Source organism: Acartia tonsa, chromosome 7 (assembly GCF_053477335.1).
Source record: "Acartia tonsa isolate MP-2025a chromosome 7, ASM5347733v1, whole genome shotgun sequence".
Taxonomy (NCBI): Eukaryota; Metazoa; Arthropoda; class Copepoda; order Calanoida; family Acartiidae; genus Acartia; species Acartia tonsa.
The window spans coordinates 43,313,567-43,328,235 of record NC_137266.1 but is presented as its reverse complement, the minus strand read 5'-3'; the positions used below and the strand labels follow the sequence as shown (position 1 = coordinate 43,328,235).

The following is a 14,669-nucleotide window of genomic DNA, read 5'->3' as shown; positions in this document are numbered from 1 at the left end:
GCCTAAACTTTCCACTATCTCTAGATCTACCCCATAAATAAGCTATAATACAGGATGCTTAATACGGGCATACTTACAAATTTAATTAAACACTTGATTATAGAGATGCTTCGCTTATACCTCATTCATCTAAAAAATCAGATAAATAGGTTAACTATATCATAAATTTTTTTTATAAATGTTTGAAATAAGGACATAATTATGGAGTTGCATCATGCCTTCTAAATAGTAACAAATTCTTACAGGAATCATTAAGCCAAGTTTGAAATTGAAAAGATCGAGCTATGCATTTCGGGCGAACGGACCTATTATATAGAATTGTCTCACCATTAAAACTATTTATATTATAATGTAATTTGTACTCTTGAATTTTATGCAATTAGGGGTTAGGGTGAAAAATATGACTGACAAACCAAATAACTTGAAATTATAGGAATCATCAAGAAATAAAAAAAATCAGTCGTCTTACTTGAAATAAGTAATAACTGCAGCTAAAGAAATTAACGTTTTCGCATATATATATCGTTTCTATTTGACAGACACTAGACTACATTTCAAATTCTTTAGACTAGCTTCGCCACTAATAATGCTTTATGTCCAATCTACGTGATTATGCGAAAAAATTGTCAAAGATTTCCCGCGGAATAAAATTTTGTGACGTCACACTTTTAAATAATAGTCAAAGGCTCGCTAGTCTAACCAACACAAAAGAAAATAAACTAGGGTGCCAAACGTTTGCGCATTGAAAATAATTTATTGACTTTATTAAACATGTGAAAGTGAATTGTTAGGATCAATTATAATAATTATTTAAATTAGAAATTCGCGTCTAACTTAAGGAACCTTAAGTTGTGGAATCTTAAATAAAAATAAATAAGTTATGAATTATAATTTTACATTCGGCAACTGCGCATTGCTTTAATTTTCGGGCCCTGGAATGAGCCTTTTCTATCCTATGATATTATATCAGACTACAAAATCATACTAGTTTTTATCAATAAAAATATCGAAAAATATATTTGTTTTATCTTGCTTTCGTAAAAGTGCATTGGTTTATAAAAAAAAAATTTATTTTGATTTTCACTGAGAAAGAAATATAAAAATCCCGAGCCCGCAAAGTTGGGCCAAAGGGAATGAGTCTGTGTAATTATTTACTGATGCAAAGTGTCATGCCTGTTTTTTAAATTCCAATTTTTACGTTTTTATTGCTTTCAAAGCGTAAGTTTGTGTTAAAGTGTAAAAGTTTTAAGTGATTTAAACATATTTTGCTTGGTTTAAGCAGAGATTTGTTATATTCATGCTAAAGGAAAAGTTTTTACCTATTAGTTAAAAGTTTTGTGAAAATTTTTTTCAGGTGGTTTTATCTACAAAAAATAAATGTCACATCGAGTTCCTTTCCCCGGGAAGCCGCGGGGCCGGCTAAAACAGGGCCGTCAGATTGTCCGCACGGCAGGACAGCCGGCTAAAACTGATAAATTTGAGGGTATTGAGAAAACTCGTCTTTTTCTGGATGATTTCTATGAAACTTATGGAAATTCTGACGAAGATGTAAGTTTTATGCTCGGATTTGTAGAATTTATAAGTTAAAATTAGGAAGTTTAAAAAAAATATTTTATGGATTATTTATACATTAATTTAGTGAATAGTATATTTAGATAGGAAATGTTTATAAGGCTTTGTTATTTATATTCCATTAATTGTATCAATGTATAAGTTATACTTGCGTTAGCTTCAGCTATAAATTTTTCTTGAAATAACCTATATCTATTGCCCTCTGTGTATTCCTAACATACTAATGTTAACTCATGTCTAAATTCCGATAACGGTAACTCTTACTAATATAAATTAAGTTTTCAATGAAAAAAAACTTTATATATAAGTAATAAATTCCTGATTTGGTGGTCCAGGTCTTCGGAATCCATGCCATCAAAGCAGTAAAAAAGTAATAAAATCCTATAATTTTTCATTTTCTAATCTGCTGGAAACTTTTAATAATAAAAAATAACAAATAGGTAACTATTATGATAATTGAAATTGACATTTCATCCCAAAAAATGCACAAAATAAAAAAATTTCATTAAAATTTTCATATTTAGGGTCAAACTAATGTGTTTTTTTTTAATAGGAGGACCTCGAAGGTTTTACAGCCCGGGAATTGGAAAGAGCTAGAAATAAAATCATTAAAATCGATGCCAATATAAATCTAATTAGGTAAGAAACATATTCAATATAATCGCTGAAACTGTTAACTAAGCTTCACTATAACTATGGTGTCCGTTATCCATTCCGTCTGAGTAATTTATGTAAGTTAGTCTTTAAGGAGACCCAATCTTTTTTTCTGGGGGGGGGGGGGGGGAGGGTGGAGATAAATATCTGGTACATGCTATCTATACAACTTATTTGAAAATATTAAAATGCTACCTATATTATACATATGAACAAAATTCTTGATATTTTTATCTTATTTTTCAGGGATGACATATCATCTACGATTGAATGTCAGTTTGAAGAGAAATACAAATCCATTCTTCCTCCAAAAGTAAGCTATAATTATTTATGCAAGGGTTTTGCGAAAATAAAAGATAAATTAAGCTACATTACATATCATTCAGCTTCAAATAACAGATTTGGCCTTTTTAATTTCTTATTTTATCTAAGTTAGATTAAAGTTTTAGAAAAATATTACCTATTGGGTTTGTTAATTAACTGATAAAAAAATTAAATACTTTTACCTAACTTTTATTATGGAAATATATTTTCACATAGCTAAAAAACATTAGTCCTAAAAATTATCATCAAAGCACCAAATGCTCTTTTTCTTAAATAACTTCATAAACTTAAAACAACCTCTTAAATTCTGTTTCTAGCGTTCGCCTAAGATTAAGAAATTTGATGTTATGAGTATGACATATTTGCATACTCTTAATGCATAGGTATGTATTGTATAGTTTAGATGATTCTTATCTGTTAGAAACTCAGTTTAAAATATTTACTTGGTTAGGTTACCACATACACAGAACCCAAACCAAGTCTACATTCAGACCATCTTTATAATAAACACAAAACTCAAGCGAAAACTGGCCATAAATCCTCCAACATAAATTGTACAAAATCTCCGACAACATCAGTTTTATCCTTCACCAAGCCCAAGGGCGTGACAAGTCACCAAAGAAGGAGTCTTGACTTCACAAGACGCCGTTCAATGGGCGAGGGAGTTAAATCGCGACGGCGTAGTATCCAATCCTTGGCAGGCGTGGTATCGCCTGCTCCAAAGAAGCCGCGGGTCCAAATTCAGATTCCATCCTGGCGGCCTGTGGAGACGGCTAAATGTCCAGACTGGAAGTCTTTGCCGGGACCTATTGAAGATTTGTCAGACGAGGTTAGAATTTTGTTTTTAATACATTTTGCAACAAAAATATTGCTGTTATTTTTAATGCTGCGCTACTTCTAACAAAAAATTGTAATTTTCATTGTTTATTTACAACACTCTATTAAACCACCTTCCCTCTTATATTTCTTCAAGCTAATAAATTAATTTTTTTATTTGGGTTGGAGGGATGATTTATCCCTAATTTATTAATTAATGTGTTTACTTTCAGGCTTACCTATCACGCCATGCTAAAGCAGAAGAGGAAGAGCAACTGTTATGGGACAAATGGCAGACTTTGAGAAAACATTCAGGCCACAGGGGCACAGGCGGGGGGCGCAGCAAGTCGCGGCGGTGGCGTGAAATGGTCCTCAACAATCCTTCACAACAACCAACGAACGATCCTTCAAATCCAGTGCCAACCTTAAAAGCAGCGGCCGACATATTGGAGCAGTTACAGCCGCCGAAAGCGGTCACAGCCGCAAGGCGTTGTCAGAGACGTGTTAGCAGTCTGCAAAGTGAGGATAGCTTTTGCTCTGGGAGGCTGTCGCCGCGCACCAGCAGTTTGCAGGAGATTATGGTGGTGACCGCACCACCTACCCCCATACCTGAAGAGTCAACTTCCACTTATGCCTCAGAATTGAAGCCATTATTGCGCAGCAATGGAATGACAAGTCCTTGTTATTCAACAAATGTTTCCTTGGGTTCAAGACATGAAAATTCATTCTCTTTTCTGCATCATACTTCATCCTCGCCATCTCATACGTCGCCAATTCATGCAAACCAGAAAAAAGATTCTCATTCAGATTTTATACAACACAAACGACCTCAAACTAGCGGTGACGACAAAGAAATCATGCCGCTATCGCCGCCATTATCGCCTATCAGTTCGTCCACAACCATGGAGCATGAACAGTTGTCGCCAAAACGGCTTAGGAGCACTAATAACGTCGGATTGCCGTACTCCCACCGCCGAAAATCATCCAATGGATCTCGTCAAACTAAAGACCCTTCGCTTCCAGTGGTTGAAAGTAGAACTAATGATAGATTGGCGATAGATGTAACCAATTCAACACCTATATCATCGGCAAAAACAGAACCCAACACAAGACTATCCTCATTAATGTCGCCAAAATCGTTAAAAAGTGTCATTTCTACCGCTGAACTGTTGCTTAAAACGTCGCCTCGCCGATCTCTGGACCCCAAAACAAGTGCAAAAACGACGTCCAAACACCCAGCAAAAACTCCCAATAAACGAACACCATCCAAAAGTGAAACAACACCTAATGTCAAGCGGGCTCCGAACAGGGTTTGTGGGTCTCCTGCGGTCGCCAACAAGGACAAGAAAATGCCAAACTCCACATCCAGGTGGGTTCCCTTCATTCATACACTAACACTGCACAATGTACATCATGCCTATTCATAAAAAGATCAAATCAAACATTTATTATTGTTAATAATACATTCTATAGTCAATAAACGTTTAAATTACTAAATTGCAGTTTTTTTCTTTCCACAGGGAACTCAAATAGATAAAATCCAAGGCAGGTTTTAGACTATTTTGCATTTTCTTTGTTCCTAATAGAATCATATAATCTGCATTAGTAACAGATAATGCCAAAATTATTAGTATTAGTATGGTGATCCTCTGTTCCTATTGCTTACTGGCCTCTGCTTATAAAAAATCCAATATTCGCTAAGTTATCCGAATTTTTTTTTTTGCATAATGAATACCTACTAATGTATTATTTTATTTTTAGGAGTTTGTCCTTGAGTCCTTGCAAGAGGCCCACGACCCCCAAACGGCCGTCGCAGCAGCGGGAATCGTACCCGCTGCGCAGCCAAAGTCCGTCACGGCGGACACGGCTCGGAGCTGCGCGCAGGTGATATTAGTTGTTATTGGATGGAGGGCATTTTTTTTGGTTTGTTTTATAAAATACTTTATTCGCAGTTTTATTTGATTTTTTATTCTTTGGCGAGATAAAGTTTTCTATTCGTGATACTTGTATTCATTAAGAAGAACCTACAAAAAGTTGTATTTTTTCCTACAAATTGTATCAATTTGTTTTCATTGAGGTTTTTTTCTTCATGTTGCAAAAGTATTTTAAAGTAGGGGAGGGGGGGAGGGGTGTATTCTCATCAAGAACGATATTTTATTTTTTATACAATTGTCAGTAAAGGATACTTTATCAGGGTGGTTGATATATGGGTGGTGAAATAAAGGTTTGTAGATTAGAATAATGTTTATTTTTCTATGCTATTCCTTTATTAATATACTCAACTCCAGTAGTAAGTAAGACGGGTATTGATAGACACACACACAAATAAATACAAACATCTTGTAACTCATATTGATTTAAGCATATTTCAATTTGGTGAGAAACTCTCCACTCCCCCTCATTTGGTTGGTTGGGCATGTGGAAGGAGTGTGTCAACACCCCCTCCCCCTAACAAAACCCTCTGCACATTACTGGTCAAAACAAGTTCTTGGCCATTTTAATAAGGAAAAGATCTTAATGAAAGAAACTGGTTTTTAAAAAATCTATGTACCTGAATTAATATTAAGCGTTTGTTTTATCTTGAATATTATCATTAAACTTTCGATTTTTTTTATATGAAAATTATTAGTTATATTATTATATATTATTATTAAGCATTATATAAATCTAGCTTCGCCTAATTTTGGGTATTAAAGTTTTTTTTATCTTATTAATTTTATATCAAAAGTACCTAGGTACCTACAAATAAAATAGAAAACATATTTTATTAAAATAGGAAGTTTTTTAGGATTTTGAGGGGACATTAGACTGTAATTAATAATTTTACCCAAAGAATAATACCTAAACCTCTTATTAGTTTGTTAAAAACTTTGGGACTTTAATTTTAATTAACAATTTAACACTGATTGGTTGGTTAAAATTTCTTCCACAAATAAGTTAAATCTATTTATCTTTCATTGTCTAATCTCTTTGCAAATTTTTTCTGCAAGCAAAAGTAATTTTTTATGGATATTAAAAAAAATTTTTCTTTGTTACCATCCTTTTTGGTTATTTTTATATAGGTACAATATATACCTAATGCTTTATATTAACAGAAATGTGATTTTGGATAAAAATAAATATAAAGAAAATGTTGCAATGGTTTACAGGAAAATGTGGAGGAGAAAGTTGACGTGAATGAAGGTGGAGGAGTGGGTATCGAACTCGATGCCCGGCATATAAACAAGAATCATGATTGTAGCAGTATAAACTTTGTACCTGATATAAATATTGAAGAAGGTAGCCTCTATTTCATATTTGTTAAAATCATCCTATTTTATTAAAAGTAAGATTTTTCTGAATCTTAAGATTTCATTAACTACTGAGCGGAGTTCTTTTATTTCTAGATTTAAGCTTTAGAATGGTTTTAGGATTTTTTCTTTCCATTTGAATGCAGAGCCCCTAGTTTCTAGGAGCGCAACCGCTGTTTTTTTTTGACGAAGCTTTGCATGGCTTGTGGGAAGTTTTTAGAGTACCTTCTTATGTTATAGTCATGAAAATTAAGACATCTATCTTAAAAAGCAGACGAGGAAACCTTTTTACTAAAAGCTTGTTTTTAGATGCAGTCGTTAGTAGATCAATCAAGACAGACGTGCCAAAATCTAGGAAGAAAACAAAATCCAAGGAAAAAGAACATACAGTAACAGATAATCTAGATCTCAAAGTAAGTTTTAGTTTTATCAAGGATGACTAAATCCAATTAAGAGTAGCTTAACAAAAGAATTAAAACAAATCTAAAGGACTGTTAAATGATGTATTTTTAAGTAAATCAGGATTTGTTTCAAGGTATCTAAACTAAAATAGTAATATTATCACCCTCGTTTAATGGACAAATGATGAAATATGTCCCCTCCCTAATGAAATAAACTAATGTTATTTAACTAAGATACCTAGTTTAATGGACAAACGATAAAAAATTGTCCCCTCCCTTATAAAATAAACTAATATTAGCTTCGATTAACTAAGATACCTAGTTTCATTAACAGGTTCTTATATTCGTTAGCTTCAAAACTTTTAGTAGTTGTTATTAGATCCCAAGCTTATTGGTTATACTTGCAATGTTTAAACCTTTTAACAAATTATTTCAATCTTTAAAAGGGGTAATTTTGTTAAACATCATTGGTCAAGGAAATAATTTTTTTCTTCTTCAAAAAGTCCAAATTGATTTTATAGATGTAACATTTTATTTGTTTAGGATACCTCAGATTCAAACTTTTTTTAGACACCTGACTTAACAGCAAATGACGTGACGATGGGGCGAGGTAGACCCCCAAAGAAAAATCTTGCAGGGCGGCCGGGAAGACCAAAAAAGAACGCACAAAACCAACAGGACGCCACCAATCAACAACCCAAAGATTCTTTATCACTGACAGTTCAGGTATTATAGAAATAATGTAGGGATACCCTGCTATGGGGGGGGGGGTTACAAACTATGTGGGAGGGAAGAAAAATAAGGAAATAGTTCTGAAAACATTTTGCACCTCCAAAAAAACAAAAATATGTGTAGAATAAAATTATTGGTAAAAAGTTTAGACACTGTCTTGTACATTTACAACCAGATTAAGATTTTAATAAGACGTAAAGTTTTAAGACCAAGGAGTTTCTGAAAATGTTATTTTATAGTCCAATGTCCTCTCCCTCCCAAATATCTAGTTATGGCGAGGCTAGCCATAACAGAATAATCTATCTTATATATTCTGTTTAGAAATATACTGAAGAGCTAACATCAGGCCAAACATCTTGCGAGGGTTCAGAAAAAATCCAACAAATTCTGTCCAGTCAATGGACTAGGAAACAAAAAACATTCAAAGACAAAACCAGGTAGGTATTTATATACAAGCCTACACAGGGGTGTATATTCTGCACAAGATTTATTTTTTCCCCTGCTACAAAATTTTTTATTTTTCTTCCCCCCCTAGTTTTTTCTCACCAAGTAGGGGGGAAATGGAAAAATATTGAAAGAACTCTATATTTTATTTATTTTATCCCTCCTACCACACATTTTTAAAAGTTTTTTTCACCAAGGACGGAAAAAATGTTTTCAGGTTTCTTCATTTTTACATTTTTTTTCCCTCCAACCACTTATTTTTTATTCCCCCCCCCCCCCCCCCCTGAGCAGGGGATCCCATGTAGAATATACACCCCTGAGCCTACAAGAAAAATAATTCGATGAAAAATCTTGTCTTAGGTGCTCAAATGACACTTGGGGTGGAAGTTGCTATTTTTGGAGTTGTGGAGTTAGTAGTGTAGTATTAGTTCCTAGTTAAATAACGATAGCTTTAAAACTCAATAATACCCCCCCCCCTCCAAAAAACATCTATGTTTTTCCACTCATTTAGTTTGTTATACCCAATTCCCAGTATAAGCTAATGTTCTATACCTAACTTCAGCTTTTTTTTAAAATTAATTGGGAAAAAGAGGGGAGTAGTTTATTGTTTGTTAGCTTATTACGGTCGTTATGTTAGTCTATAATGAGAACTGCTTAGCCCTGTCGAGGGTAGGCAAATAAAAAATAAACGTTGTGCATCTAAAGTGCTTAACAGTCAATTTTATTGTTATTTTATTTTCAGTATCCAACCAACCGCTAGTGCAACAACAGCAAAGCCAATCATTAGAAATCCAGTGTTAAATGTGAAGCCAATACATTTCTTTACACAGGTAAATATTTAAACCCGCCATAGGGAAGAAGAAATGGCATTGTACTGTTAAAGGGGTAGTTGTAGTGTATTGTCAATCAGGTGAAATGATTTCTGACTTATGATAACTTGATATTATGAAGGGAATAAAAGAATATAATAAGGTTGGTGGTGGACTAACTCAAAATTATTGTTAAATTAAGAATAAATGTATTGTATTTTATAGGTATCAAAGACACATTTAGTAAAGGGGGGGGGGGGGGGCGAAAGTGACACTTTTTGAAACCAAAACTAAAAGTAAAAGGAACTCAACTAAAAAAAGAGTTACAGGTCTGACATTTTGCATGGCAGTTGCTTTATAGGGGTACAATATGGAACTGTGAAGAAACGGCGTCGCAACCGCCGAAAACCGTCGAGAAAAGGCAAAAAAAATTCCGGCGGGTTTCGGCGGTTGCGCCGCCGTTTCTTAACAGTTCCATATTTTACCCCTATAAAGCAACTGCCATGCAAAATCTCAGACCTGTAACTCTTTTTTTAGTTGAGTGCCTTTGTTGATTTTTAGTTTTGGTTTCAAAAAGTGTCACTTTCGCCCCCCCCCCCCTTTTATTGGGTCATAGGCGTTAATAAATCTACTCCTTAATTTCAGTATTGGAATGAACAGCTGCGAAAGAAAGAGGGCCTGCAATTGTTATGTCGACATATTCAAGGCTCAATTTTGAACAGTTGTCGTCAGGGTGGCAAACAGAATCTTGGTGCTTTGAATATTATGCTTTGCCGGGGAGATCCGGTTAATCCAGGTAAAAAATTGCTTTTCCCTAAAGTTCCTTAAAGAACCCCTACCCCTCCTATTTTTGAAATAATTAAATTGAAAATTAGGGCTCGGAGTCAGTTTTGTTCCCCATGCTTAATCAATGCGTGCCTTATCCCACTTTTTTGTTTTATAAACAAGTTTGTTGGTAAAAAGACATTGGATACTTGTATTGAATTTTGATTGGTTGGTTCTGAACTATAATACCTACCTAGGGAGTCCAAACCTTTCAACCAATGTTTTCAATCTAAAGAGAGAGTTAACTTTGTAATATCACAATGGAGATTTATATCAATTTATTGTCCATTGTCTTATCCCTTGAATTTATTTAGTTGGCGCAGCCTTTGTAACCCACGAGAACGACACAGCTGGACTACTTCTGTGTGGAGTATGCGGCCTAATTACACCTGCTGCCGCCGCTGGCAACAGAAACCTGAACAGCTACAGCAAAAATGGTGTATATTTGTGCCACAGCTGTTTGGACTTTGTCTGCAACGTGGATAACTTTTCTTTGGGCGATTCTGGCTGTGATAAAAGTTGCAGGTATTATTTCGTTTAGACATTTTAATAGCACCGATAGTTAATTTTATTACCTCGTTGGGATGAGGTTCTCCTTTGATTTTAAGATAAGCTTAGGGCATCATAAATACAAAATTACCCTTTGATTGTTCGACCTTAGTCTGGAAGTCTGATTTGATTATGTCATAATTAATTAAATACGTTGAAAAAGGTACATGCTGCTGCCATGTTTAAATGCGCCAATATCTTAACCCAAAACAGTCGCATCTCTACTGTAAAGTTCTTACCCTACGTTGTTATCAACCGTTACTGTTTTCAGAAATAACAAATTTTTTTTTAAGGATAACAACAGATTTGGAGGATGGCAGAAAAAGCACAAACTGTAAATTTTGTTGGTCGTTGCTTTTTTCAAGTGTTTCAAACATATCTCTTATGGAGGGAGTTGAAAAAGTGAAGCTACCAAATGCTGGGGAAAAGCTTCTTCTTGACAGGTAGATTTTATTTTTGTCATAAATACTTTACTTTATTTTGAGCGCAGATTTAAAATAAGTAGTTTTCACCGTCCCTAAGTGACTAGTTAAGCACAGAAAACCCAAATTTTCTCTCCCCACTCATTTTGAAATAATTAAAGATTAGGGGTAGTTAAACTTCCTCACTCCCTTCTTTTATTCTCTTTTTTAATTCAAATTTGAAGAGGGGGGGAGTTCTGTGCTTGCAAGGCACTTTAAGAGAAGTATCGTCTGTAAATATGCTTCAGTATAGAAACTTGTAATTTATAATGCTTCACTTCAGTCAACTATAATTTGTCATTTAAATTGAACATATGATAATATTTTTAAATATTTTTAACCAATTTTGTTCAAGTTTTATAAAAAAAAATTTCTTTCTTTTAGGGATGATCCCATATTTTCCTTGTTATCTGATTGTGACTCATCAAATTCTGACTTATCCTCAGTTAAATCATCCAAAGCTTCAGAAAAATCCTCAAAATCTTCAAGAAAATCTTCCAAAGCGAAAGGCAAAGAGCCAGTCAAAATTGAAAAACCTACGGTAATTCATATTATTTTTATGTCTTAAATGCTTAATAAGAAATAAGTACCTCTGTTTCTATGCCAGTCGTAATTTAGTATAGGGTTATTGGCATAGCCCCCCCTCCCCCCCCCCCAAAAAAAACCGTTTTACCATTCTTAGTTTCTCTGAGAACCTTTACATCAATAACGTAGCGACTACATAATTCAAAGAGGAGTATGCACGAATAAGAGCAACTGATTCTAAGCACATTCCATACTAGGGTTATGTTTAATATCATTTTATCGATTTAAAAAAAATAAGTTTCGCCATGGTTTTATATGAAAAAACTTTGAAATTTATATTTAACTTTTTTTAGATCATAATGGGATTACCATTTGATGAAACAGCAAGTGTTACCAGTTCAAGCTCACTGTCTAGCAAAAAATCCTCCAAAAGCAGTAAAAAATCTATCAAATCTGATGAGTCTCCACGATTAACAGACGAATCCCAGTCCTTCAAACATTTTCTTCAGTCACGAAGTTTAGATGCCGATGTCAACACAACAATAGATACTTCTATAGAAACTTCTGATGATGTTTTACTTAATGATGAATTGAAAAGCAACAAGAGAATATCTAAGAGTCCTAAAAAACTATCAGATTTTGTTGTTAATACCAAGTTATCAAATTATGATAGTATTAATGACTCTAAAGAAACAAATGAAATTATTATTTCCAATGATACTCTAGAAGCAAATGAATCTTTAACAGAAAACTCTAGAAATTCTGTAAGAAGAGAAAGAAAGGTACCCAAAAAATTTGAAGATTTTGTCACGAAAAAGAAGAATAAAAAGACAGACCAAAAAGTCTTTAAACCTTTAGCCTTTAAACAACCTGAAATAAAGAAAAGTAAAGTATTGTCTCAAAATATTAATATTAAAAAACCCCAAAAACTGAATAAGAACAGTCCACCAATACATAATTTCAATTCTGATACAACTCAAAAAGAAACTCTCAAGGTTATAGTTGACACAAAATCTATTAAAAAGCCAGTAAGATTTTTTCCGTCAGATCCTAACTGCAGTCCGGATAGAGCCTCAAAATCATCAGACAAAGAGAATTCTGACAATCAAAACGTTGAAGCTATCACCACTACTAATGATATACTAAAAACCAAAGAATTAAACGTCAAAAGCCTCAATGTTTTTGTGGAAAATGATCTTATTGTAAATACTCTATCATCAACCTCTAATGTATCATCAGAAAATACACCAAATGAAGACTCTAAAAATGCTGATACCAACCTATTAAGTGATGCTCAAACAACAATGAAAACTGCAAAGAAACGTGGAAGGCCCAAGTTTAAAGACTCCCTGGTTAAAATTGATACTGAAAGTAAGTTATTTCTTTTTTTGTTTTGGTTAGGTAAAGTATAGAGAACGAGATATTATCATAGGATAAAATAAGTGATTTCTAACCATCTTTTTATTATTATTACTTCTTACTGTCGTCCGTGGTTGGATTAATACAATCGGTATAGTGGCTAACTAGATCTTACCGGAAAAAACATAAACAACCTGATACTTTATAAAATAGAGCTACAAGACATGCCTTTTAAACTAATCTTTTCTTTTTATTAGGCGAATGCAGTGGACGAAGTTCAAGGTTTACACCTGGAATTTATATTTGTAAAGTTTGTTCTAAGGACTGTGGATATAGACAAAACTTGAATAGTCATATGAAGGTGAGGGGTTGTATAGTAATATTGTATATTTGTACAGTTTGATCATAGTATTGTGAATTTAGACAAAACTTGAAGAGTCATATGAAGGTGAGTGGTAGTATAGTAATATTGTATATTTGTACAGTTTGTTCATAGTATTGTGGAGATAGACAAAACTTGAATAGTCATATGAAGGTGAGGGGTAGTATAGTAATATTGTATATTTGTACAGTTTGTTCATAGTATTGTGGAGATAGACAAAACTTGAATAGTCATATGAAGGTGAGTGGTAGTATAGTAATATTGTATATTTGTACAGTTTGTTCATAGTATTGTGAATTTAGACAAAACTTGAATAGTCATATGAGGGATGAAGAAAGATCTCGATCATAACTATTTTCGAATGTCTTCAAACTAGAATCACCCCCTCTCTTTCTGCATTCCTTTTGAACTGGATGGTTCTGGATTATCTATTCTAAACCTTGTTAGCCATAAGGTGTTTATACAAGTGCGCCAATGTTTTTTTTTATAAAATTGTTAAAAAATGACATCTGTTTGGTTTTCCTTTGCAATTAAGCTTTTTTTAGGTACAGGGAAGGTTTTTAACTATTTTGGGAGAGCGTATCTCCACCCTCCCAATTTAAAATCACACCCCCAATTTTTTTTTCTGAATATTTCTTATTAAAACTCAGTTAAAAAGTAGAAGGGCGGTTGACTTATCCCCCTCCCACCTTAAGAACACCTAGAGGCTTCTTGGGGGCGTCCGTTGCCCCTAGTCTTTCTTAAAATAAAAGCTATGTCTTGCATTTTTTTTCAATTAGGTGTTTGATCACGAATTTCATATGGTAAAACTATTTTTCTTACTTAATTGTTATCCTAATAAGATAAAAGTTATGCTTGAAAATTGTTTTAATAGCTATTATTATATGTTGCATTTTTAGATAAAAGTGAGAATTGCGTTCAGAATTTGCGTCATTTGCGTCATTTCAATTTTCAGATTTTTATTACCCGTCATCCATATGAGGATTGAGTGTGAGGGGTAGTAAAATATATTTTATACAGTTTGTTTATAGTATTTTGGATATAAACAAAACTTGATAGCCTTCTTGGGAAAAAAATAGAAAATATGTGGAAGGGGCAAAATAAATGAAAGAGTACGGAAAACGTTTTTTTTATTTTTTTGGGAAGAAAACTAGAGGGGGGGGGGTATATCAAATATTTTGCAGCCGGCAAAAAAAGAATCTTGTGCAGAATATACACCCCTGTTTAAGGCATAATAGATTATGATAGGACCTACAGGAAAAGATGGTACAATGAAAGGGTTTGTTGTCCTTCGCAATACCGAAGTCTGCTTGACATATTTAATTTGTTTTAGTTGCATGAGAAGTATGGAGAGGTTGTACCTGTAAAAAAGAAAAGAAAATCACAGCATGAAAATGAAGATATCAACCAACTTGAAAGATCCAGGAACGAGGCATCTGAAGAAATAAATGAAGGAACCAAAGCTATGGCTGTGGTTGCAAAACGTGGCTCTTGTAACATTCTAGGAAAGAGTTACTAAAATCATT

At 33.7% G+C, this 14,669-nt stretch overlaps 1 protein-coding gene across 1 annotated transcript; it reads left to right on the top strand.

The window, feature by feature from the left end:
- Positions 1–1,316: 1,316 nt before the first annotated feature.
- On the top strand, positions 1,317–14,662 carry LOC145324559 (uncharacterized). Its single transcript, XM_080167142.1, has 16 exons — positions 1,317–1,548; positions 2,126–2,211; positions 2,473–2,539; positions 5,128–5,250; positions 6,516–6,645; positions 6,966–7,069; positions 7,628–7,783; positions 8,111–8,226; positions 8,976–9,063; positions 9,688–9,838; positions 10,182–10,392; positions 10,710–10,859; positions 11,262–11,418; positions 11,756–12,773; positions 13,019–13,122; positions 14,477–14,662. The coding sequence occupies exons 1-16, from the start codon at positions 1,378–1,380 to the stop codon at positions 14,660–14,662; spliced, it is 3,018 nt and encodes a 1,005-aa protein (XP_080023268.1). The 5' UTR covers positions 1,317–1,377.
- Positions 14,663–14,669: the final 7 nt, after the last annotated feature.